This window comes from Apis mellifera, linkage group LG5 (assembly GCF_003254395.2).
Source record: "Apis mellifera strain DH4 linkage group LG5, Amel_HAv3.1, whole genome shotgun sequence".
NCBI lineage: Eukaryota > Metazoa > Arthropoda > Insecta > Hymenoptera > Apidae > Apis > Apis mellifera.
Window position 1 is genome coordinate 9,902,629 of NC_037642.1, and position 26,914 is coordinate 9,929,542.

Below are 26,914 nucleotides of genomic sequence, written 5' to 3' on the forward strand. Positions count from 1 at the left end.
GTAAGAGATATTTGTAAGATGAATTTGACAGGCGACAGGTGACAGACGACAGACGGCGGACGGCCAGTTAAGAAGGCTGGTAAGAGCGTGGCTTGGCAAAGCGTGACGAGATGAGAACAGAGAGAGAAGATGCGCCAAGCCGCGCACACGGCGCGTTTATTTGGTGATACTTGGGGGGGCAATGAAAATGCGCAGGGCACACGCAAAAGAGACCACCTCCGGGGCCGCAAAGCTCATGACCGCGGTACCGCGGAGCCATGGAGCAGGCCCAGTGAAAATCGCGAGTTGCGTACGCACCTTGTGTGTCCCGTGAGTGGTCACCCGATCAGGGAGGGCTCAGGGTTTCGCGTCTGCGGGGAGGCCGCCGTCGGCTACGCTCTCTCACCACGCCCTACGCTCGCGTCTCGCGGTCATCTCGCCACCCGTGTCAAACGCTCACCCGCACAGCACCACCACCGTGAGGCTAGCACGCGACCTTCTATCTCACCGCTCGTAACTCGCGTGTACGTCGCGCCACGCCACAACACGCACAACAGCCGCCATAGACACCATGGCCAGTTTCGCCAGCAGGCGTATCGATCGGCTACGCGGCTCTCCATCTCCACCACAACAAACGCGGCAGCGAGGCGGCCATTTTGAGCGAGCCTGCGCGGTGCACTCCAAGCAGACGATGCGAAATTGCCCTTATTTTGCGAATGCGCAACATCCGCGCATCGCCCGGGCCCTCAACGATCACTTACGTGCTAATAACGCACCGATATCTCTTCGGCACTCACCGATTTCCCGTGAAAATCTGCAAATAGATACCAGCGACCACGGAAACACGAACACCATATACATGTATACGAGTCTGGAATAACGTGATTGGATAGTGCTTCTGGGGTACGCGTTATGGCGTCCATCTGATGTACGTTCTTATTGGATCCTGAAACACGTGACTCTTGTTCTCAGCGTCCCTGGAGTGATGTTGCTGAGTTTCAGTCTAACCTAAACTTGTATATCTGAAACAGGTAGAAGCAATCGTTCCTTCACGTTGTTTTGACGTTTTCTATTCGAACGACTGCAAAATCGGTATGCAATTTTTTTATATCTTATAAATTTGAATAGCAGTATTTTTTTATCAGTAATATTTGTATCTTTTATTATTTTCTTAAAAAGAGAAATTAATTATAAATAATTGAAATTTAAAACTTTTACTTTAAATGTCAAAATAATTTAAATATAATTGTATAAAATCAACAAAAAAGAATATTAATTATAAGAGAGAAAATATATTTTGTATATATATTCTTTACAATCATTACATAAATCTAACAATATAAAAGTATATTATTTAAAAATAATATTTAATAGTATAAAATGTTGTAAAGCAGCTTTACATATCACATCTGGGGTAGGGTAAATTACTAACTAAATATTAGTTTAGTGGTATTAACCAATTGGATTTTAAAATTATTGCTTTTTAATTAATAAAACAATTATATCATAAAATTAGTTATTCATCATTTTTTAAGTATCTAATATCATTTTAAAAAATATAATATAAAAATTATTAAATTAAATGCGAGGTTTAAAGTGAAATGTCTTAAATTTATGAATGAACATCACGTAAATAGAATTCAAATTATAAGACATTAAATAAGAAATTTTCATGTTAATCCAATTGGTTATAAATAATACCATCAGTGAAAAATTGCTTCTAATTTCAAGCCCATGGCTTATTTTTATTGCACAACTTTCCAAACCAACCAGGTTCACAAAGACATGTATTATCAGGTTGACAAGTCCCATTTCTGCATGCTCTTGTGCACGCTGAACGTTGTGGAGATCGTCTACCAATTTCACAATGATCACCTTTAAAACCAGCAGGACATCTACATACATTATTCCCTTTGCATTTTCCTCCATTTAAACAGGGTATTACACATTTTGCTAAAAAAAGAAAATATATATATATTCATTATAAACACATATTTAAATTTCAACCATTATTATTTTTACTTACAAAATTCACAATGTAATCCAAAATAACCTTTTGGACATTCACAAGTATCTTTCTGTACACATTTTCCTCCATTTAAACATTTTTCTGCACATATACCTAAAATTAATGCTTTAATTAAAAAATATATATATATCAAAATTATCTTAAATTTTATAGAAAAAATGCTACATCTCAGACAATATGGGATTCGATTGGCTAGCACATCAGCAATTTCAGGAACAACTAAACCAGGAAAATTATTAGATTCAATTATAAGAGTAGATCATGCTGGAGAATTAGGAGCAGATAGAATATATGCTGGACAAATGGCTGTTTTAGGTAAATACAAATATATTATAAATATATCAAAATATTATTTTTTTTTGGAAATAAATTTAAATTCAATATAGATACATAAGATAGGTAGAACTTCTGTTGGCCCAACTATTCAACATATGTGGGATCAAGAGAAAAAACATCGTGCAAAATTTGAAGAATTAATTACAAAATATCGTGTAAGACCCACTGTCTTAATACCTATTTGGAATGTTGCTGGATTTATTCTTGGTGCTGGTACAGCACTTATGGGAGAAAAAGCAGCTATGGCTTGCACTGTAGCTGTTGAAACAGTAATTACAGAGCATTATAATGATCAATTGCGTGCATTAGTAGAAAATGAAGAAAAAGTAGATGAAGAAATTTTAGAAACAATTAAAAAATTCCGTGATGAAGAACAAGAACATCATGACACAGGTATAGAATATGGTGCAGAACAAGCCCCATTTTATCAAGCTTTAACAAATATTATTAAATTTGGTTGTAAAACTGCTATATCAATATCTAAAGTTATATAATATTATTATAATCTAAAAATGTTATATTAATATTTATAAAAAATTAGTTTAATTTTAATAGAATAAAATAATATCTACTTTATATATATATATATATATATATATATATACATATATTTTATTTTAATTTTAAAGTACCTCCTTCACAGTATGGTCCTTGAAATCCTGGTGGACATGAACAAACACCAGGTGCTGTACAATTTCCACCATTCATACAGTTTGGATAACACAATGCCTTTTTACAATGAGGTGGACCTAAATATCCATCTGGACAAGGGCCAGGATTAGGTTCTGCAATAAAAAATATTGCATATAGAAAAGATTTATTTTCATGATATTAATATTAAATAGAAAATTTGAATAGAATAAGTGTGATTTTAAATGTATTTTTTAATAAAATTATATCCATGCATAATATTCTCAAATGAAATTAATTTAAATATTTTTGAATATACTAAGCAAGTACTGCATGCATAAATTCTATTTTATTTTTCACTTTGGTAAAAATTAGAAACAAACATCATTTATTGTTATATCAGAAAAAAACATAAAAAATATTGAGTTATTACTATTACACAAATTTAAGCAGATAAGCATTCCAACCAACATATATATGCTTTAATAGATTTAAAATAGATTTTTATGAACAAAAATTTCAAGAATATCATAGAAGCAAAACAAAGTTTTATTTTTACTTCTATATTCTATTTTTATTCACAATTGACTAAATCAATTAATTATCGATTAAATTATAATAACAATCGATTAGATCTATGAGATAAAACTATACATATAGAGAATCTATTTGCTTGTTTAAAAATATTGTTTAATTAAATATTGTTTAAAAATATATATAGACAAAAAATTTTCCAAAATATTTTTTTATATTAAGTTAATATATAAAAGTATGAAAAATAATTGAAATTTTCGTTAATTCAAAGTGTGTACCTTTGTTATAAAAATCTTTATTATAAAAACATTTTTTTTCCCTATTTTTATACAAATAAAAATTTACACAGGATTAATTTTGATTTCGATTGTTTCTGACTGAAGCATGCAGCATATTAGGCGATTAATTATTGCTGATAAAGAATTGTCTGTGTGAGTGAGGAGTTTTCGTCGTGGGCGCGATTGACGCACTCACCGCGCACGGTGCATTCTTTTCTCAGGTTAAGACGAAGGGGTGTCCCATTTAAAGGTTTCCCCTTACGTGTCTCAATCATCAGACCGATGCCCAATTGCGCAATGCCCGAATTATTACCGGAACAGGGTAATAAGACGCTAAATTCTGTGATAATGAATTATGTACTTGTTAAATTTATGAATGTTTTGTTAATTGATAAAATTTATTAATTAATTAAAATGATTAAGTTGATAAATAAAACATAAATTACCCTTAGGTCTTTTAGGTACTCTTCCTTGTGTTTTGATTGTAATATATGGAGTTTTTAGAATTGTTTCGTCGAAAGATTTTAATCGATAAAAATTATAATAATATTTTTTTACACCGGATTTCCATGTAAAATTTACATATGTTACTTCGCTCGGAATAATCGGAAGTTTACTTTCGAATTCTGGATCCAATAGATAAGGTAAGACTCTACCTTCCGTAATTGCAAATATTTCCATTTCAACTCCTAAATAAAACAGAAAAAAGAATTGATCATAATTTAATTATGATTTATACATTAAAAAATATGATAAAAATAAAAGTATATATTTTATTATTAAAAATATTATTATTAAATTATTATTAAAATTAATACATTAAATTTATTTATATATTAGATATAAAAACTAATGAATTTTTATAATATGAAATATAAAGGTAACATAAAGAGATTTTAAAAAATAAAATTTTTTACCAAAAAATCAGATTAAAAAATTAATTTTTTTTATTAAAAAATCATAAAATTAATATTATAATAGTAATAAAAATAATGATAATGAATTAAATGATAGTTCTATCTATATTTCATATTAGAATCTATATTAGATAGATTATAAATTTTATTGGATTATATTAGAATAAATTCTTTAAAAAAAATATACAAGAGTTTTAAATATTTAAGATTAAAAATTGAATAGAACATGGTATAAAGAAAGAAAAAAAAGATGAAAACGAAAAAAAAATACATAACTGAATACAAGTGGATGTCCGTGGCACGATAGTACCGGTGTATATAACAACTTACCGCTGAACATTTTGATCTGTTGCTGATCGATCCAGAGGGAAATGTCACCGGTTGGTTTGTGTCCATTGCCAGAACGATGGTGATGTCTTGCGGCCGCCGTATCCAGAAGCAGAGCGATAGCCGCCGAAGCCAGGGCGGCTGCGGCCCACTGCATAATTAACAACGTGCCGCCAGGTGTTGCACAGTTTATGACTAGCCCCCTTGTGGCTACGTAAATCTAACTCTCTCTATAGTTCTCTTCCACTTGTTGTGTGTGAATACCACTTGTGATTCGATGTGTGCAGGTCGATGGAACACGCCACAATTTGATGCGTGAAATTCAGGATTTCACGGCAAGACTTGAGATGAACAGGCACGTTCTCACGCACGCAATCTAATGAGCTGACACAACCAGAGACCAATATGAAGTTTCAGTGGGGATCAACTTTCGCGATCGAGAAAATGACCGACCGGTTGACCGACGACCAATTTCGCCGATGCTTCACCACTGCTTTCTGACTCTGTCGATAATGCAACCATACGATCACGCAATGTTAAGACAATAAGACGCGTATTCACACGTGCGTACGGACCGCGTCTCTGCGGCAAACTGACTGACTGACTGACTGACTCAATGAGAAAAGGCCTACAGCAGCTCGTGTCTTGCCGAGACCGCGAGCAAGATCTCTATCTCTTAAGGGGTCTCGATATATTTGGGGATAAGGGTGCGTGCACAACGATTCGCAGATAATATTCCGTTGAAAGTTGATGATAACATGATTTCCATTTTTTTCTTAATTTTTACTGTAATTTGTATTTGGCAAAATTTAAAATATTTTAAAAATTATTATTATTAAAAAAAATCCAAATATTTATATAAAACATTCTGATAATATAGATTTAATTATCTAAATGAGATAAAAATTATATGATTTAAAAAAAAATTGAAATATAATAATTCTTCAAAAATCGAAATTGCAAATTTAAATATACGTTCATTCGATCATTTGGTTATAATTGCGAGTAATCGATTTTAAGAATGTTTACGATATATGTGATTGGCAAATGATCATCATCGATCAATCGATTATTAAAAATAAAAAGAATCCATTTAGATTCAATCATATAAGAACATCTACATGGTAAGTTTATGAATGATTTTATTAAAGACAAACATATTTTTTTAGAAAATGAATATCTGCTATATATCTGGTCAGATACAGTCCATCGACATATTTTACGATCTACCAACCTATACCAATCTTCTTGAGACTCGAATATCGTCTACACGGATATATGGAAATCAGAATTCGGATTAGCAAATAAGGTGAAAAGAAATGGGTGGAAGGAACCAGTTTTTAAACGTCTTTGGCCGGGTTCCTCTTCTTCGTTTCTTCTTCCATTCTCTTTCGTACTTGTCTTGTCTTCTATTCCCCTCCTCGTCTTTTCTCAGTCTGTCTTTGCAATCGGTAAAGAGAATTTACTGCAGTTTGGACTTTGTTCCCAGGTTTGACACTAGGTCTCCTATTAACTTATCAGTATCTTTCAATTTGTTTTAAATCTTTTGAATAACCCGCGAAGTGATAGAAATTTGTTGAATTTGAATGATACAATAAATTCTTGAAACATAATTATTGATCACGAATGATATTATATCAACTGCAGGAAAATCTTGTCTACATCTTATAATCGTGTAAAATTTAAAAATTATCAAAAATTAAATTTATGAAATTTTAAGACATTTTTATTCTTTTTACTCATTACAATTTTTAACACATAAAATTTTTAATATACAGTCTGAAAGAACAACGAATTTTAAGATATTTCATCGTTTTCTTAGTGGAACCCTTCTTAGTACAGTATCCTTCCATCGAATGTTCGACCACATTTCCATGGTCGTTTTGCAATCCGTTACAAAGGCCGGCTTGTTAGATGCCGTGGTATATACGACATGCACGATTTTACACTCTGGCGCTTGTGGTCGGTCAGGCCGCAAACATTTTTCGCGCCTCACAGAGAGAAGCAACTCTTCGCGACACGATTGATCATCTTCTGAAGAACACACCAAATCATGTAGAAAAACTTTCTACAAACAGGTGCAGGTGACGAAAGCTATATAAAATACTTTCAATATATGCTCGGTATCTTGCAATGGATTATATGATTCAAAAGAATATATCGAAAAATTTTTTAAATCAATTGTTGAATCTATATTTTATCTTATTAAAAAATCAATATATTTAATAATGAATATTATTAAATATATTAACTCTATATATAATATAAAAAAAATGAGAAATATTTTTAATGTGTCTTATAACCTAGTTTTCATGAAAGTATATATGTTTATATATGTGCATTTTCAAGTAATTTTAATAAATAATATTTAAATCTTTTTATAAAAAAAAATATTTTTATTTTTTTATGCAATATTATTTTCTTTTCTATAAAACTTTTTTTTATGAAATACACAAATATACATATATGAAAATATCAAATCTTTTATAGTATCTATCTAATTCATAATCATATTTCTTTTTGTTTTTCTATTTAGTTGATAATGGGATTGTTTGATTGAAATTATTAAAAATATTATTTAAAAATCATGAAAATTTTATTAATACTTATCTTCACTAAATGACAAATAATAAAGTTTATTTACTATTCTACAGCAACAGAGATATATGATCTATGTATAACCGAAATCAACGCAAAAATAGAAAAAAAAGTGCATAATAATGGAATTCTTATCAATTGCAATACTATTTCCGAGACTTCGAATGAAAGCTCAGTCGATGAATAATACATGATACGCATTGTCATGGACCGAATTGTCTTTGATGAAATCACCTTGTCTCTCTAAGAAAGAAATTACTTAATTTAACATTGTAACATAATAATGAATTTACTATTTTCATTTCATATATATATCTACATACTATATTCAGTAATTTTTAATTCTGAACATTCATTTTAAAAACGTAAGTTAACGAATCATTTTTTTATTTTAAACTATAACATTTTTTTAAATCTTATGGAAAATTTTAAAAATTTTACAAGATAATATTTTCATTTTTAAAGATCAAATCATTTTCCAAGGAAGGATGGGGGTTGTTCTGGATCTATCGAGCAACAGATTTAGCAGAACGCTTAATGAATAGTTGATAACAGTATGCATTGTAGCCTGCATGTCCGAGGGTTGGGTCATCTAACAAATGGCCCATTGTTATCTCTTACAACTCTTTGGTTTTCCTCTTACTCCTTCTCTTCTTCGCTTTTTTCCCTTCATCCTTCTTTCACCGTGCACGAAACGGGTATACATATAGGATAATTCAGAAAAGAGAAACAATCTTCTCGCGCGAAAAATTATTATTATTGTCTTTAATCGATTGAAAAATACACAGTTTGTATAATAACTATCCATTATCCAAATTCTTATTATCTTTTAACGGTCCCAAAAAGAAAAAAATAAAATCTTGATTTTTTCTTTATTTTTCTTCGAATAATGAAAAAATATATAAAATTATTTGTAAATTAAAGTTAAAAAGATAATTCTTAATTTTTTTTGAAGGAAAGACGAAAAAAATAATCGATTTTATGGCTATTAGCATTTTCGAGCAATCAATTTTTAAATACTGAAATATGCATCTGAATAATCGGACAAAATTAGAGGATATTCAATAAATGATAACACGAAAGAGAATTGTGCATTCTATATATTATTGGCATGCTGAGAAGAAAAGGCCGTTTCATTCGATACACAACATACAATTGATCTGAACGTATACATATTATACACGGCTCACGAATGGAGGAGTGAGTCTCGAGGGGAGCAACCGGTGCCGGTTTATTCCCGATCGAATGTTTTTGTCCAACCATCGCAAACCTAATTGGATTCGCTACAAACCACCAACAGTCGTATACGGTAAAGCATTACGCAAAACTATATACCGTCAGCATAAATGTCGATTCACCGACCATCAATTCGTTTTGAGTTGCATTAATAAAAAGGCCCCATTTGTAAAAATCGAATTAATTGTTTAGTTACATTTATTGATGAATAGATATGAATAGATAGAAAACTTATTCTTACATATGATCTTATATAGAAACAACGATAAGAAAAGAAGTAAGAAATAGAAGTAAAAAAAATTATGTATTCATTAGATTATTTTTTTTTCAATGAGAATGTAATTTTTTTGCAATATACATTAAATATATTTCGTATTACGTTATTCGTGATAAAATAATTTATTTTTATCTCCAATATATGATATCTATTTATCGTTGTAATTTTTTGTAATTTACCTTGCAATTTGCAAAATACTACACATCCGATCAGAATGTGCAACTTGTATATACGATCCCTTACTTTCATATACATCGACCTTACCTCTTTTTCTTCCGTAGGACACAACGAACACGACCTCGGTTTCTACATGGATACATAACTCTTCACAGGCAGTCAGGCGCTAATGTCGATGCATGTAGCTGGCAGCAACCAGATTGTGCTACATTTCTACATCATCGTTCTTTTCCTTTTGTCATTTTTTATCGCTCTTCTCACTAGATAAATAACTAGATAGATTGAGAGATGTATCTACGAAATGGGGCAATTAGCAAAACATTAGCAACCAGAAAAGCAACCTATCGATATAAAATGGATTCTAAACGAAAAAGAATGAAAAAGGTAGAAGAGTTGTATAAAAGAAAAAGGTGGAAAAGGGATAAATATACATTGGAAAGAGATGGAAAAAGGAAATGTTGGCGAAAGAGAAAATAAAGAGAATAAAAAAAGAGAGAACTTTCAAGAGATCAAGTTAGAGTACCGGCACAAAAAACCTGTCCCGCATAATTACATTATCGGTCACATCTCGTTCGACTTCTGTCCGCATAGCCCTTCGTCGGACAACCGAATGCATTCTCATACAATAGAGGCCACAGTTGCCTGGAGGACGATGCAATAAGATCTTTGACGAAACTACAAGGGGTCTCAATTATGGTTTCTTTATCCCATTTTTTCCGATTCTTAATAGAATCGAAATTAAATATTCTAACAATATATTCTAACAAATTCAATAAAAATTTTGAGATCATTATTTCAGTTTGTCTTTTTGCTTTAAAAAAATATAACTTTGAATAAATTTAAAGGATAAACATTTGATAACAAAGAATAAATTAATAATCCTAAATTTATATAATTTGATTGTTTAAAGATTTTTATTTATTTATTATTAGTCGTTTATTCTTTTTTTTTATTGACGTGGGAGATATTACACAGGTATTGGAATGCGCGTTATCATTGCTGCTGATAAACACAAGGCGAAATCGTTTTGAAATTTTACATAACATTTTTAACACAATATAATACATATTTTCAATCTCCATTTTATTATGGGAGATGAAAGAATCTTTAACCAGATTGCTAAACTCTGAAAACTTTATACTGTAGAAAAAATATTCAAACAATGCTATTGTTAGAAACACGCATAATAATGTATTCTTAATAAGAGTATGCATTTTTATGCATTTTTCTGTTGGAAAACTAATTAGTAGTAATAATAAGGTAATGTACAATTAAAAGTTAGTACGATAGACGCGCACATGTTTCAACGAGTGTATTCTCTCTGTTTAATTATTTTTGTCATTTTTTTATATATAACATGTGCTGTCTTGTCGTTGTAAAATGAACACTGTTTTGTAAAAAGTTTCGTATATATCATACTTTTTTTTTAAATATAAATCTGTGCTTACTACATTAACATGATGTCATTGTTTGACAGTGTAATAATAAAATTGTTAATGCAATGATAAAAAAAGAGATTCAGATTTAATATACAAATGTTTCGTGCTAAATGCTAATGTTTCTACATATAAAAAAAATAATACAAAAAAAAAAAATATTTTATGCATGTAATAAGTGAAATAAAGAAAAAAAAAAGTATATCAAAATATATTAAAAGTATCAAAATCAGTAATATATACCAAAGTATTGGAAGTTCACATAAGTCACCATATCAGCCAACCAAGAGATTTAAATCTTGATAAATATGATTTGGATATACTTTAAAAATATACAGAAGATAGTACGATTAGAAAAATACATTGAAACATAATTACATCTATGTTTTGACTTGGACGTCGTTTGCTTATCTTGACAAATATATAATTTAATATAAGTTTATGATTAATGACATTTTAATATATTACATATATGTCTCTGTATATTCTTTTATATACTTTAATATTTTTACAATAAATTATTGTTTTCTTTCATTTATAATACATTTTTTTTGTAGGCGTCTATAATTGTACGTATATATTTATATGTATAGAGTTCGTAAAAATTATGTGACGTCCAAGCCATTTGTACAGGATAATCGGCAAAAAAGACCCTGACAAATATAAATCGAAGATCTATGAATTGGTTTACTAATTAAAATTTTAAAAATCAACTCAAAACATCACAATTTAATTTGATTTTTTTATATAAATTGAAAGATGTATATTATTTTCACATCATATCATATAGATTTTTACGAACTTTACGCGCACATGTAAGTATTCTATATTTTGTACCTTTTTTATTTTTGTACCTGATATATTTGTTCACGACACTTTTGCAGACAACCTGTACATTGCATTGAATATTTTAACTTAACATAGTAAATAAAAAACATTAAATTTATTTTCGAAGAAATAAACGAACTCCATATAATTATTTTCAAACACTATAACGTAATAGCTGCTCGTATTCTTTTAATACTAATTTTAGTAATCAATATACGTCTTTATATATATTCAATAATTTTTTATATATTAAATTATATCTATATTGATCAGATTATAATCAAATTACCAAAAGGAAGATAAATATAATTAAAAAGGACTTTCGTTCTTAGCTAAAGCACATTTCACATACAAAAAGCAACAATTAGAGGCCATGTGACTTTTTTTTAACTACTATAGTGCATGTATGATGTTCTTTTCATATCTTAATAAAAATAATAATAATAGTGTTATTAATAATAATAAGATGCATGATGATAATGATAGTGTTGTTGTTAATGATGATGATGATGATGATATTTTTTTATATATTTTTGTTGTTTGTATATCTTTAATGAAAGTGCACGCACACAATAATTATAGATAGTCACTGTTTTGTTATATTTGGCCCTTTGTCGGCAGAGTAAAAATTGATTGCATCTAAAGATTCTTAGAACAAATTTTTTTCTTCATTTTTTAATTAAAATTAGTTTCAGTCCAGGCCAGATTATGACACTATACTCGATGTCAGTTCTTTCGTTTTTAAGATTGCATATAAGTAATACTTATATCGCATATTAATTAATTTTTGGATAATATCAATTACTGATACTGATTATCTTTATTTGAAAGACATAAATCCTATATGCAGCCTCAAAAATACCATACTTTTTGTGTCATACATATTTAGAACAATATAAATATAACTCACTACCCTGTGATGTTTCGAAATGTCAATTTTTAATCTGGCCATGTTAAATATTACGATCGATGGTAGAATATTTTTTACTATATTATATCCATAAATAGCTTGCACGCTATGAAACACCTATCGTCTTTGGGTTTTATAATTAGTTAAAAATATCTAACAAATTCATTAATTATAAATAATTTTTGATTGATTAACAAATTGTATTTTGTAATATATCATAAAAAAAATAATTATCGCAGATTAATTTTCTTCAAAGTACAAAAAATTGTTAAAATATTTGAATAATACATACTTAGATATGTATTAAACATTTAAGGGGAATTATGTTTTAATCGATATGAATATACAAATTATATATGATTTATATAGTCTTATTCGGTTTAAACATAGAAATATTTACTTATTTTTCTATATAAACTATAAAACCCAAAACCAAAATCTAATTGGCAGTATAGTGTTGGACATTGCGCCCAGCGCCCAAGGTGCATAGCAGAGCTGCTGCAGCTAAGTAAGGATTAAAAACCTTACTTTTGACAAAAAAACAAGTTATATGAGGCTTAAATAAGATAATACCAGAGGTTACACATATGTGGCCATAGTGCCGCTTGGAATGGGCGGTGTTTCTTCCGGTCTACCTTTTGGCCCATATTGTCCAATGAAAGAACCATCTTCTGTGAAACGTCCTTCAACAGAATAATAATCACAATTCACAAATTCGAATTAAAAATTATAATTTGTTATAAAATACATGAATTATTAATATACAACATTTTTTTTAAATATATTACTAACCTACCTCAAACTAATGTGGCAAATGCTTGTGAATTTGGTTCTTGTTTACGATGTCGACCATACTGACCAATGAATGATCCATCCTCATTCATACCTTCTATATTAAGTCAAGCAATAAAGCAAAATAAAATGAAGAAACAAAAGAATAACATAAATTAAAATGCTAAGGTAAGAAATTAAAATTGTAAATAAATATTTTACTTCGGATGTGTAAAATAAAAAATAATGAAACATAAATATTTGTGCTTTCATTTAGGAATAGAAGTGTATAATTTATTAAAATCTAATATTATCTTCTTGAATTGTTTTGCTAATTTAACATAATAGTGTAATAAACTTTTAAACTGACCTGTATCTCCTTCTCCATATTCTGCCATGGAATCAGTATCAGATTCAGGATGTTTTCCATCTTGATGAGAAGAAGATGCAAGAGATGCACGACCACCTGCTGATTTCGTATCTAAAGGTTGCGAATATTCATGAAAACCGCCTTCGTCAGGATAATCACCACGTCCAGCAGCTAACTCTCTTTCATGTACTGCGTACTTTCCACCTCTATTACGTTTAATAACACATACGATTATAAGTACCAAAAGAAGAAAAGCAATTGCTAACATCATTCCGATAAACCATCCTGCAGTAGCGACATTCTCTTTGGGTTGAATAATAGGTCCTTCGCTACTCGTTTCAATTTCTTGCGGCTCACTTTCAGTGAAATAGTTGCCATCAACAGCAACGACAGACATCACATAAGTTTCGCCACTTTGAAGTCCACGAATTTCAATTGTATTTGATAAATATTCTGATTCAGTTTTAAGAGGTATTGTTTCACCTTTGAGTTTGTATTTTACAAAGAAATGACTTCCTGGATTTCCATTAAGATTCAATTGCCAAATAATTCTTACATTTGAATATCCATTTTCTTTTGGAATAGCTTCCCAGGTAAATAATGGCATATCAGGTCGTTGAGATGTGCGTGTTTTTTGTTCAATAAAGTAACTAAATAAAAAAAACGTAAAACAATGTATTGTTTTAAATACATGTATTAATATACTAAATAATAATACATACTCATTTCCTTCACCAATTTTTGTCGTTGCTCGAATATGTATACGATATTTTGTATCAGGTGCTAACATAGCTAATTTTGCACTAGTGGCTTCTACATCTGTAATATGTGGTTTTCTCTCCAGCAAAGGTCCCAATCTAGTTTCATTTACAGGTTCATAATATATTCTATAGCCAGTCAGGATACCATTTGGTTCTGCAGGTTTTGTCCATACTAAAAACAATGCACTGGATCCCATTGGGAAAGCTTCAAGACTTAAAACCACTCCTGGAACACCTTCAGGAGTATCAAAGCTTAAAGTTTCAGATGGTGGTCCAGAATATCTATTATAAAAAAAATTATTATTATAGAAAGTTATATATGAAAATTTATTTGTTATTATAAATTGTTATTGTAGTTTATTACCGTCCATTATATGCTAGTATTCGAACATAATTCTTGCTGAAAGGAATAAATTTAGTAACTAGTGCATGGGTTCTATTGCCACCTCTTATATCAATTTCTCGCATTCCCTTTTCACCATCTTTTTCTGTCCATGTTTGTATTTTGTATCCTTTTAATTCACCACGTACTGATTCTTCAGGTACTGGATTCCATGAAAATTGTGCGCTTGTACTTGATTTTACTTGATTTAATGTAAAGTTGCTTGGTGCTTGCAATGGCACTATAACATTGAATAAGTATTGAAGTATTCATCTTAAAAAAAATTCTAAATTTATATAATAAAATTATATAACAAACCATCTTCTCCAGAATATCCAATTACTTCTTCAGGTGCAACTCTACATTCTCCTTTTTCATTAATAGCTACCACTTTGATCTTATATCTTTGATAAGTTGGTTGATTGTCTACAACTAGATTATTTTTTTTCCAATCAGTTATATCTTCTATAGTCCATTTCTCTCCAGGTATATCACGTCTGTAATATATTCTATACATGAATTTGGGTGCATTATGTTCAATTTGAGGCATTACTGTCCAAGATATAACTAGATTTTGTGGTGTTGTTCCTTTACCCATAACATTATCAGGATTCTTATAAGGAACATCTTGCAATGTAGTACATACATCACTATGTGGTGAGGGTAATGATGTACCTATTTTATTCCATGCTAATACGCGAAATGTGTAGTTAGTCCAAGGTGACATTGGAACAACATATGTTTGTTCAATTGCTGGTACATCATCTTTTGATATTTCCCATGTATCTGGTGTAAAAGTGGTATTATGTTGAATAGTGTATCTTAATATTGGAGCTCTATTATCACCCATTGGAGTCCAATGTATAGAAGCTTCAGTCGCCATACAAGTAATACTAATTAATTTTGGCGCATTTGGTACATCTTGGACGATTAGTGTAGCTTGTGCTTTTGCTTCATCCAATTCAGTATGAGCAATACAAGTATAAGTACCAGAATCTAGTTCAGTCGTTTTTGTGATCATTAAAGAATAATCAGTACTTCGTATAAATCGTGGTTCCATTTCAAAATCAATAGGTTCTCCATTAGATAGCCAATCGATCGTAAGTGTTAAACTTGAATCTGTAACAGCATTACATCTAAAAGTTGCAGTAGAACCTGCAGCAACTTCGTAATCCTCTGGTTCATCTGTAATTCTTGTATGTTCTTTCACTACTAAATTACCAGAACCTTCTACTTCTCCGAATTTATTGGATGCATGACATGTGTAAATGCCTGCATCTAAGAATATTACATTCTCAATTTCTAAATCACCAGAATCTAAAGTTTTATATCGTCCTCCTGTTAATTCTTGCCCATTTCGAATCCATTTTACAGCTGGTTTTGGTGCTCCAAATACACGGCAAGTTATTCTCACAGTTTTACCATCGACTGTAGCGATATCAGTAGGTGGTTGTGTAATTTCTGGTTCTAGAGCTAAAACGTTTACATATACATCCTTATAGACATAGCCCAATGAATTTGTTGCATTACAACCGTAGTTTCCTGTATCTTTTTTGGTCAATTTTTCAATAATAATAGAATTTGAAGTAACTTTTCTACGTGGATTTGGTGGAGCTTCTGATATTGGTTTTCCATTATGAATCCACTTTATTTCAGGAACAGGTACTCCATCAGCTTCACATTTGAATTCAATGGTTTCATCTTCTGCTGCATTTATGATCTCAGGTTCGATAGTGAAATATGGTACTGCCATAACTTGCAAATGTATGGAATACGATTTTGCATCACCTACTCCATTTGACGCTTCACAAGTGTATGTTCCTTTATCTTTAAAATTAACATGTTTGATTATCAAAGATTTACCATAATTTCCTTGCATTATTCTATCATTAGTTCTAATTACTTCACCATTTTTACTCCATACTATTTGTGGCAGTGGTGTTCCACCATATATGCAATATAATTCAATTTTTTTACCGCGTAAAGCAACTTCATTTTTTCTACTGACATATTGTTTGACAGGATCATGTTTATTTTGACTAGCAGATATTCCCGAAGAAATAACATTTAATAAAACTCTATTTCCTAATTTATATTCATTTCTGAATACAGATGTAGCTGCACATGCATAATAAAAATCGTCGGAAGCATCGTTTCTTGTAACATTGCTAAACCAAAGATTTCCTTCAGGATCTAACGTCATTCGTGAATTATTAATCGATTTGATGCCTCCAGCAGTATCTTGGATTAACCAATATACATTTGGTTTTGGAAAACCATCTGGTGGTTGACAAGTTAATTTAAATGGTTGTCCTTCATTTGCATCTAAACTTATAGGATTTTGATCTTTAAATGAATTTAATTCAGCCTTTCTAACAAAAACTGAATTAGATGTTGCAATTCCCCATTCATTTTCTGCAAAGCATTGATATTGACCCAAATCTTCATCTCGTGGTCTTGAGATTACCAATGTACCTCTACCAGGTTGTTGGGATATGCGATCATCATATGCTGGCCATTCAAAATTTTTTCCATTTTTAATCCATCGATACCTGAATAAAATTATTAAATAAAATAATATAAGTTTATATTTATATTATTATTAATATATTATTAATACTATATTATTATATTATATAATATATTATATAATAATTTTGAACAATATTATATATTTTTATTTGTTAATAATAAAAAATATTATTTATATAATTAATTATTATGCTAGAAATATTATATTGATCATGGAAATATAAAAATGAATATAATGATAAAATATAAAAATAAATGTAATATAATTATATATATACAAGTAATCATATATTTTCTATTTTTATTTAAAGTATACTATTAGACCACTCTTATATATTTACAATTCACACCACAAGTTAGATATCTTTATTGGTACTTGTAACTTTATATCCCCTAAGACTATGAGGTCATCCTAGTAATTAAGACCAGTTACTCAGGCTTCTTTGCAGAACAAAGATAGTGTATTTAAATGTAAGTGCAATGAAACTATATGAATGAAATCTTAAAAAATATGATTCTAAAATTACTGAATATTATTGAATTATAAATAATTGTTATTTTTTTTAAAAATAATGGTATTAAAAATTTAAATCAATTTTGCAAGTATTTTTGATAATATTTTTAAAATCATATTTTATGAAATAATAAATATTTTATACCTTGGAGCAGGTTCTCCTTCAGCTTCACATTCAATTAAAAATGGTTTATCATTCTCATTAATTTTTGCTTGAGCTACTTGAAATAACTGCTCATCTGTCGGGGGTTGTTTAGATATCCGTGGTGGAGATTGGACTAATGAAAGATATAAGTCATATATTATTGTTACATATTATGAAATGGTTTTCTCATATGAATATAAAAATATTTACTACAATAATAAAATAAATTTTTCATTGAAATATAATTTAAACTAAAACAAAATTAATAAAACTATTTTTATAGCTACTAAATAAAATCAAAAAAAATTTTGTAATGTAATAAAAAATAATGAAATTAAAATATTTTCTTATAATATATAACATAATCTTTGAATTTAATATATTATAATTGTATTAAGCATAATTGATTCAATATAAAATATTTTACAGAAGCAAATAAAAGCAAAATATATATTTTTCATAATATCTATTGATATCAAAAATTTTTTAATTAAAAGAACTATTTGTTCTATATAAAAAAACAACTAGCTGCATTTGACATTTGTAACAGTTTTCACCTCCTATAACATCCAGGATATAGACTATAATTAAAAATTACAAAATTGTTATCATGAAAACTGATTGATTATAATACATGTAATAAGTATTATATACTTCGAATTTATTGTGACCGATATAAAACGTGATGACGGAATTACACTCACTTAAAGCTGATGCTTGCAGTACTAATGTTGAGATAATACACAGGATGAACTTCATGATCGGCCGGTATTTCTTTTTTTATCTAGAAATAGAAAATTTTTTAAATTCTTTAAATATGTGAAATTTTCAAAAAATAATGAGACTAATAAAAAATTCGAATTGCATGAATTTTAATTTCACATTTATTTTAAGTTTCTTTTAAAGAATATAAATTATAAATTCAAATATTCTATAAATTCATTTATATCAATCTTCATGATTCAAACGAATTTGACGATTGAAATCATTATTTTAGCCTTTGCAAATCCTATTTGCATTCATAAGGGCCTTTTTTTTGGTATAACATTGGGTTAAATATCATTTGAATCATTATCTGTATATATATATATATATGTATACATGCACGTATGAATCGTATACAGGAATATCATTAGAATGAATATATAAAATTATATAAATGACTTTTTTCAGAATGTATGGATTAAAATTTTTAAATTCCATGATGTATAATGAAGATGTAAAAAATGGGCGTGCTCATTGCGACAAAAAATAATATAAAAAATTTAGATAACAGACCGGCTAATATAATATTAAACAAGTTTTCAAAAATAATAAACAAAATCTATTTTTTTTAACAAAGTTATGTAAAAAAGGATAAATATATATACTCGAATTTTAGGATTGCGCACAATCATCGGAACAGGTGATGGTGTTACAATGATCTCACTGTAGTTGTCCTTCGAAATCATAACATCGTTGATAGAAATTTTATCACTTTATTCGTTCATCTTTTTTCACATATTTACTTCATTTATATAATATTTATCGAAACTATATATCAATTGTGTATTAATTAAAAAACAGATTTTTTATAGGATATTAAAGGGAAAAAGGAACACACAGGGCTGGGCAAACGGGCACACCCGCAAACTAACATTGATCGCCGACGCTTCGTTTGCTCATTTTACAGGTTTTACTCGATATCTTTATTCACATCACTAAAAAATTATTTATTTGTCACATTAATAAATAGCTCACCTATTTTAACGTTTTGGAACGCGTTTGAATATTAAAATTCCATCACTAAGGCATCATCGAAAAACCACTGACTCGACACGTAACGCACCGTACGGTACTGTACACTAATGTAGATGTATACGTTGCATGTATTGCAGACTATCCCCACTCAGTGTCCTGGTCACACTGATTCACACTATTATGTTTCACTAAACTTTATGAACCATTCACATAGAAAATTGTATGAAAAAGTTGACATTTTTTAAGCTCACTGCTTGTTAATATCAATACCTTATAACATAAAATAATCTTTCATTAGATTTTTTTTATTATACTGGTTTATTGATATAAATATTTATTCTTTCTTAAGAAATTTTTATATTTCATTGATTAAATCTATCTACAATGTGAGTATTCCTTTATCGATTGAATGTTCCTTAACCAATAATGGTCGAGTCAAATCGAACATATCTATCGCGCCAGATTTAAAAAAGGCGCGTCTTCTAAGTAAATGTAAATCTATGTATAGCATTCTAAAGTACAGCTGTGTATACTTTGCAAAAAGGGGGAAGTGATATATTTTAAAATTGGTGCGTATTAAATGAGGATAGTCAACTTATGTAACATGAACTGTGAAATTTCTTTCCTGTATAAGCATTATATCATAAAATATAATATTAAAAATTCATTTTATATTTATATATCATTTGCAAATAATATGAAAGAAATTAGGGAATATTTCATGATTAATATTTAATCAAAATAAATTTTAACATTATATTATATAATTTATATTAACTGTAAAAATAGTATAATAGAAATAAGGATTTTATCCGATTTTATCCGTCGAAATCATATATTTTATATATGATATATATATATATTATAAATATTAGATATATATAATATATTTGATACGATATCTCTGATATATATCTTATATAGTTGAAAAATTGATTAAGAATTTTTTTCATGATAAAAAATAACGTCTGAAGAAATAAATTTAAATTTTAATCGTATAAACGATATAAATCCATATAAATTATATAGATATTCGAAAATTAATAAAATTAATAATCTTCATTATTATTTTGCAAAATGCATAATTATTATTCTCGAATATAAATTAAAAATTAATATATAAATATATTTAATCTTCATATTAATTCACACCACACATAGAAAAGCAATAAATGTTGCTTATATAATATTTATACTGGTCACATCATTATTTTTGATAAACATTAAATTGCATTTAAAGAGAATATCGAATCAAATATTTTTTTTGAATATTATATTTCGTTTATTATTTTTTATTAAACTTATTTCGTTATGTTTTCTTTATATATCAAAAATTATATAATGTTTACTATACGAGATATATTTGAAAATCGAAAAAAATTTTTTAACGTACTAAAAGAATCTTATTTCAATAAAAAATAAAAAAAATCTAATAAATCAAAATATATTTTGTATTCATATGATGAAATATATAATAATATAAAGATATGTATATAATATGTATTATCGAAAGGGGAAAAAATAAAATGATAAATTTAATATTTTTTAATTCATTTGGAATATTTGTTTGGCATTTTATTCGTGGCGTAAGTAATTTGGCAAAGTATCAAAAACTGGTCTATAGAACATGTAATAGCATTGTCACAAATTTAGATTGAGTTACATGAAAATCACAATCTCAAATGTATATTTTAGGTCATTGCATTAAAGTATATTTTCTTGTAATTGTAAATTTATTAGTTTATTGTCAATTTACAAAATAAAAATTTTATAATTTGTATAAACAGAAACAACTGCAAAATTAACAATTGAAGAAAATTCGTGATTTTGATTCTTTATACATGTTTCTTGCAATTCAAAAATAAGAAAGAAATTTAATTTTAGAAGTATTTTCGATTAATTTAATCAATAAAATTTAATTTTCCATTAAAAAATATGTTGTAACAAAAATAATTTAAATGTACAAAGATGTAATTAAATACATTGTATATCTATTTAAAAGTAATACAGTCTTGCATATTCATATAAATTAAAAATCATTTTGTCATTTATACAATAGATATCTCGACATTATTTGTCTTTTCATGATACACTATATTACACTATATAAATAATATAATAAATTTCATCCTTAATTATTGAAATTATACAATTTGATATTGTTCTGGTTCTACTTCATTTATATGTCGTAAAAAGAACGTGACTTTAACTTGTTCAACGTGACGACAAAGTTTCATAGCTAAACTTGTTCGCAATTTCATATGTTGCGTAAGAGATGGCAAATTTAATAGTAAAAATGCTAATCCATCAATTTCCTGCATAGAATACAAAATAGAAAATAAATTAGTAAGATATATTTCTAATATTTTATTTTACATTTTTACATACATTACCTCTTGTTTTACTCGATATGCGATATCTTTGCAATCATTTGTTTTTCTTAAATACCTAAAAACATCGTCTACGCTCCAAAATAGTGGATTTGAATCAAGTTTTCGCGTCTTTGGTCGCCTTTGTTTTTTTTGCATTCTTACATATTCCGATTCTCCATCTGTTCCATCAGATTCAATACTCGTATCCCAATCTCGTTCCCTTTTACTTGCTCTTGTAACAGTAGAACTTTGACTAAATTTCGATGAATGTTGTTTACTATTTAAACTATTAGGACTTCCTCCATCTTTTGTTTTCCTATTATCATTAAAGGAACTTCCTGAATCATCTGATGCATTGCTCGATGGAGGTTCAGTTTTAAATTCATCTGATTTTTCACCTTTCTCTAAACCTTTCTGAATCATAATATCTATTTCAGAAAGTGGTGGTCTTCCATCAAGTGTTTCTTCTATCCCTGATACATGTTTTGCTAAATCTAATGACATAAATGGCATTTCATCTTCTTGCTCGAAATCTTCATGAGTCTCTTTTTCTCTATTTGCCCATCTTCCACGTCTTCTTTTTCGTCTGCCACCCCACGGTTTTGGTTTTTGCACCATAATACTCGTGTATCCTTTTGGTTTACCTCTTCGTCCAGTACCTACAGATGCTGCTAAAAAATTTAATATAAATAAAACAATAAAAATAAAATTATATATATATATATATATTACTAATATAACAGAAATGATACTTACTGAATTTAGCTTTTGATGTTTTATGACATTTATCAGGACATTCATTCTCAGGTACATATAAGGGACCAAATAAATTTGGACATACCATTAATTTTTTGCAGATATTTCTACAAAAATCAGCTACCATATCTCCGGATGTAACTACAGCGACGCTCGCACGATATGTATTGTTTTTATGTTTGGCTTTTAGAACTTCTAAATGATATCCTGGATCTGGTTTTGAATCACATTGAAGTACCTTTAATATCCGTGCGCTTCTATACCCTACAGATACGATCATTGATAAAACTTCTCTCATAACTAAAATTACAGGACCAGGTCCTACTGCTTTTGGTAAAGTTGCTAATTTTCCTTTAGAAATCATGGGACCCGTGAAACAACGGTAGTTAAAATATATTTTTGGACACCATAACGAAGAACGTGGCTCAGATATTGGTATATCTAAAACATTAGTTTTTTTTTCTTCTTTTAAAGGCATTTGTAACTGTTTACAAATTTCCATATAGTCTTTTGGTGGTTTTAATGGATAATGATTAGATTCACACCATCCAACAGGAAATATTTGTAAAGAATAGATATCAACAATATGTTCTGGTCTTGTATTTTCATAATTATCTAATTTTAACCATAAAAGATTGTCAACAATTTTTGTAATATGTGCAGCACATATCACATTTTCACATTCTGGATCAACTGCTTCTAATCGCATGCCACATTCAAAGCCAACATCAATAGCACTTTGTCTTTCTGAAAACAATTTTTCTTCTGCAGCAATTGCTTGAGTATCTTTTAAATATTCGTCCCAATCAAATTCATCTTCTTTTGGAGTCCAACCATTTGGATGTACAATTCTAAAAATATTAAAATGTGTAAATTGCAAGTCTCAAAGTTTGAAAATAATTAAAATTTATTATAAAAAAATTATAATAAATAAAAAATAAATCTTTTTTTATAAAAAATAACAAAGTTTATTTTTTATTTATTATAATTTTATTATTATTATTATATTATTTTATATTTTTCATTATTAATTGCTGTTTAATATTTTCAATTTTTTATATTCAATAAATTTTATAATAATATTATAATAATATATAAGATGTAAAATTTATTTGGAATATTGATTTGGTAAATTGTTTTTTTTTTAGATTTTTGTTATATTACAAAATATAAGAGATAAAAGCTTACTTGATATTATGCTTTTTTGCCCATCCAATTGGAAATATATATGGATGTCCTGCTGTACAAAGCCAAGTATTTTTCTCTGTACTATTGTACATACATGCTTCAATATCCATTCCCTTAGATAATTCATCATATGTATCAATATGTACAAGAAAATAAATGTCATCAAATACTTTTATAACAGTGGCTGGGCATATTTTTATCTGATCAGTTGGACTTAATGCTTCTAATTTCATACCAATTTTAAATTCATGTTTAGAATGATTTATAATATTATGAAATAATTCTTCAGGAAGATCATAATTTTTTGGTGTAGATTCTAATAAATCTTTCCATTCTTCATATGTATGTGTTTCTACTATAGAACTAGGTGGTTCCAAAAACCAGTTAGAATCAGATTTAGATGTAAATCCATAAGGATGCAAATGTTCTGATGTACAAAACATCCAAAAATCTTTACGTGAAGAACCAGGGGTATCATATCTTAACAAAAGTCGTCCTCCTACATTTTCTATGATCTGAAAAAATATTAATTAAGAAAATTAATTAAGAAATAATTATGAATAATATATACATTATATATATATATATATATAAAACATAAAATTTATATATTTCTTACTGTGGCTACCCATAATTTATATGGATGTAATATATCACTAACTTCAACTTTCATGCCTTGCTTAATTCTCTCTGTTATACTTAAACCATCCTAAACAAAAATAAATTATAATATATAAAAAAATATAAAATTTAATTATAATTTTTTTATAAAATTTTTTTTTAAATTTAAAAATTTTTTAACTAACCCCTGATAACATTTCTGATGGAATGCTCCGGGCTGTTTTTAAAAATTCAGATAATTTTTCTATACAGTCTGATGATCTTTGACGAATAATATCAGGTGGTTCTAATTTTTTATTATTTTTTATACACCATCCAAGTTCATGAGCAGCTTCTTTAGTGAGGTTGAACCAAAATTCTAATGACCTATCATCTCCACCAAAATAACGTAATCTTAATAAAGGTCCACATGCCATTACAATAGAAGCTACCCAATAGTTAATGTTTTCTTCATTTTCTTTTTTTGGAATTGGCACTTCAAGAGACATACCAATTTCAATACCACTTTGAAGTGTCAATTCAACATGTGGAAACATAATTTGTGGTACTTCAACACTATTTGTAGCATCAAGATAATCTTGCCAAAAAAATCCATATTCTGAAAAACAAATTTTTATTTTAAATTTTATAAAATAAAATTTTTTATTTATTTCATTTGATAAAATTATAAATATTTATATTAATAATTAATTATATTATTTATTTTTAATTATATTAAATATAATTATAAATATATTAAAAATTAAATAAATTTAAAAAATTAAAAAATTAAATAAATTCTACTTTATTTAAATATATCTTAAATATATTTTAAAAATTATTATTATTATATATTATTATATTTTATAATATATTATAATATATTATTTTTTTATTATATAAAATATAATAATATATAATATAATATATTATTATATTTATTATAATATAATTATTAAAATAAAACAATAATATTTTATTTCAAAAAAATTATATATTATATTTTTTAATATTATATTTAATCTTTATATATTTAATATTCATAAATAGATTATATAAATATATAAAATTTATCATTATGACGATATGACTAATTAAATAAAATAAATTTTCTTTACGCGTTTCATTAATGATTTTATTGATTTTGCAATCCTATAAGATATATATTAAAAACTTTTTGAATGTGTATGATGTCAGGTAATAGAATCAACGATCAACAGTCGGAATTATTTCAAAAACTTTAGAAGGTTACTGAATAATCATAATTTTATTACAAATAATGTTCATGTTATATAATAAAAATTATGCAAATAATAGTGTAAAAAAATTATAAATATAAATTAATATTACCTCCTTCTTGTACTTTCTCTTGTGATCGGTTTTCGCAAGGTTCCATGATTCGTTATAATATTATAAAGCCTACACATAAATACATTAAAATCAATTTCCATTGCGGCCACGTTAATAGATAACTAACAAGTTATTATTTAGTATTATATGTTTTTAATATATCATTGAATATTTTATAACTTACCTTTTTTTTTTTTTTTAGTGAGCGCTTATTTTCGAAATTTACGTAGTGTTTGTTTTAATGAAAAATACTATTCTCAATTGTAGCTGTCCGTGCCGCTCTATACTGGTCTACCGTACGTATCTTTCTCTGTTGTTTGCTATCTCACTTGTGCCGTACGCTTGGCGCATTCGTTCTGAATATTAGCTACCTACATACTTTGAATTGGGTAACATTTTGAATTACCTTCGATTATATTTTGTGAAACTACCACTAGCCTCGTTCTACATCTATATCTCTTATATTAATTCATTGTAATCCTTTATTAGAACTAATAAACATGTAACAGTATATTCATAAATTTATACTTACATGTTTAATTTTTTATATCATATGAGATATAATTGTTTATAATTATCCGTTAGATTACATTTTTCATTTCAACGTTCGCTATACGTTTACCATCTATCACGAAAAGGACATTATCGATCTTTTAAACGATAAATTTTGCGAGTTTTACTGATCGCTAATTATAAAATTGTAAAAAAAATAAAATAGAAGATTAAAATATAATGTTGTTCTTTATATATCTTATTTTTTTTTAATAATATAACACATTATAATTCATTATTTGATAAAATAATAATTGCAATAAAGAAAAAAGCTTGTTAAGCGCAGCAGGCATTTTTATACTTATAATTAATAAACTTGTACTTCAAGTTGTTGTTATTTTAATTTAAACACATGTTCGTTCATATTATATGTATAAGGAAGATAATTA

General features: G+C 27.9%; 4 protein-coding genes and 2 long non-coding RNA genes across 14 annotated transcripts; 3 read left to right on the forward strand and 3 right to left on the reverse strand.

Moving 5' to 3' along the window:
- Positions 1 to 1,251: 1,251 nt before the first annotated feature.
- On the reverse strand, positions 1,252 to 5,623 carry LOC552805 (protein shifted). 2 transcript variants are annotated; one of them, XM_625180.4, is made up of 6 exons: positions 5,034 to 5,623; positions 4,233 to 4,475; positions 3,983 to 4,126; positions 2,977 to 3,129; positions 2,006 to 2,101; positions 1,252 to 1,932 (listed from the first exon to the last, which is right to left on the reverse strand). In XM_625180.4, the coding sequence occupies exons 1-6, from the start codon at positions 5,185 to 5,187 to the stop codon at positions 1,706 to 1,708; spliced, it is 1,017 nt and encodes a 338-aa protein (XP_625183.2). In that variant the 5' UTR covers positions 5,188 to 5,623; the 3' UTR covers positions 1,252 to 1,705. The 2 variants fall into 2 exon arrangements, with proteins under 2 accessions (XP_625183.2, XP_006567876.1); XM_006567813.2 differs by lacking the exon at positions 3,983 to 4,126.
- On the forward strand, positions 2,162 to 2,852 carry Coq7 (ubiquinone biosynthesis protein COQ7; the record flags this gene model as incomplete). The annotated part of the gene is given in 2 exon segments (NM_001178067.1): positions 2,162 to 2,323; positions 2,408 to 2,852. Coding segments are annotated over 2 exon segments (588 nt in total). The 3' UTR covers positions 2,839 to 2,852.
- A 27-nt stretch (positions 5,624 to 5,650) lies between the features above and the next one.
- On the forward strand, positions 5,651 to 8,431 carry LOC113218777. 2 transcript variants are annotated; one of them, XR_003304688.1, is made up of 5 exons: positions 5,651 to 5,737; positions 6,200 to 6,339; positions 6,853 to 7,114; positions 7,685 to 7,993; positions 8,094 to 8,431. It is a non-coding gene; the product is annotated as an uncharacterized LOC113218777 (long non-coding RNA). The 2 variants fall into 2 exon arrangements; XR_003304687.1 differs by having other exon boundaries at positions 6,200 to 7,114.
- A 104-nt stretch (positions 8,432 to 8,535) lies between these two features.
- LOC107963997 lies at positions 8,536 to 10,974 on the forward strand. Its single transcript, XR_001702880.2, has 2 exons — positions 8,536 to 8,937; positions 9,423 to 10,974. It is a non-coding gene; the product is annotated as an uncharacterized LOC107963997 (long non-coding RNA).
- Positions 10,975 to 11,973: 999 nt separating this feature from the next.
- On the reverse strand, positions 11,974 to 19,857 carry LOC411829 (neuroglian). 4 transcript variants are annotated; one of them, XM_006567806.3, is made up of 9 exons: positions 19,708 to 19,857; positions 18,672 to 18,751; positions 17,968 to 18,100; positions 15,095 to 17,328; positions 14,759 to 15,017; positions 14,356 to 14,676; positions 13,634 to 14,283; positions 13,289 to 13,381; positions 11,974 to 13,175 (listed from the first exon to the last, which is right to left on the reverse strand). In XM_006567806.3, the coding sequence occupies exons 2-8, from the start codon at positions 18,724 to 18,726 to the stop codon at positions 13,290 to 13,292; spliced, it is 3,744 nt and encodes a 1,247-aa protein (XP_006567869.1). In that variant the 5' UTR covers positions 18,727 to 18,751; positions 19,708 to 19,857; the 3' UTR covers positions 11,974 to 13,175; position 13,289. The 4 variants fall into 4 exon arrangements, with proteins under 4 accessions (XP_006567869.1, XP_395296.3, XP_026296566.1 ...); XM_395296.7 differs by lacking the exon at positions 13,289 to 13,381; XM_026440781.1 differs by lacking the exons at positions 13,289 to 13,381; positions 19,708 to 19,857 and adding an exon at positions 19,359 to 19,693.
- A 1,707-nt stretch (positions 19,858 to 21,564) lies between these two features.
- Positions 21,565 to 26,401, reverse strand: LOC724524 (scm-like with four MBT domains protein 2). Of its 4 annotated transcripts, none has more exons than XM_026440783.1 (8): positions 26,158 to 26,398; positions 25,974 to 26,042; positions 24,830 to 25,242; positions 24,643 to 24,732; positions 24,024 to 24,538; positions 22,836 to 23,686; positions 22,101 to 22,747; positions 21,565 to 22,022 (listed from the first exon to the last, which is right to left on the reverse strand). In XM_026440783.1, the coding sequence occupies exons 2-8, from the start codon at positions 26,017 to 26,019 to the stop codon at positions 21,852 to 21,854; spliced, it is 2,733 nt and encodes a 910-aa protein (XP_026296568.1). In that variant the 5' UTR covers positions 26,020 to 26,042; positions 26,158 to 26,398; the 3' UTR covers positions 21,565 to 21,851. The 4 variants fall into 4 exon arrangements, with proteins under 4 accessions (XP_026296568.1, XP_026296567.1, XP_026296570.1 ...); XM_026440782.1 differs by having other exon boundaries at positions 22,101 to 22,750; positions 26,158 to 26,394; XM_026440785.1 differs by lacking the exon at positions 21,565 to 22,022 and having other exon boundaries at positions 22,153 to 22,395; positions 22,478 to 22,747; positions 26,158 to 26,401.
- Between the last annotated feature and the right edge of the window lie 513 nt (positions 26,402 to 26,914).

Coding starts and splice junctions, on each gene's coding strand:
- LOC552805 (XM_625180.4), bottom strand. CDS start 5,187: ATGCAGTGGGCCGCAGCCGCCCTGGCTTCGGCGGCTATCGCTCTGCTT. Junction 4,476..5,033: donor ACAGATCAAAATGTTCAGCG/GTAAGTTGTTAT, acceptor TGTTTTATTTAG/GAGTTGAAATGGAAATATTT. Junction 1,933..2,005: donor TGGATTACATTGTGAATTTT/GTAAGTAAAAAT, acceptor TTCTTTTTTTAG/CAAAATGTGTAATACCCTGT.
- LOC411829 (XM_395296.7), bottom strand. CDS start 18,726: ATGAAGTTCATCCTGTGTATTATCTCAACATTAGTACTGCAAGCATCA. Junction 18,101..18,671: donor ACTGCAAGCATCAGCTTTAA/GTGAGTGTAATT, acceptor ATCTTTCATTAG/TCCAATCTCCACCACGGATA. Junction 13,176..13,633: donor ATATGGAGAAGGAGATACAG/GTCAGTTTAAAA, acceptor ATTCTGTTGAAG/GACGTTTCACAGAAGATGGT.
- LOC724524 (XM_026440782.1), bottom strand. CDS start 26,019: ATGGAACCTTGCGAAAACCGATCACAAGAGAAAGTACAAGAAGGAG. Junction 23,687..24,023: donor GCAAAAAAGCATAATATCAA/GTAAGCTTTTAT, acceptor TAATATTTTTAG/AATTGTACATCCAAATGGTT. Junction 22,023..22,100: donor CATATCGAGTAAAACAAGAG/GTAATGTATGTA, acceptor TATTCTATGCAG/GAAATTGATGGATTAGCATT.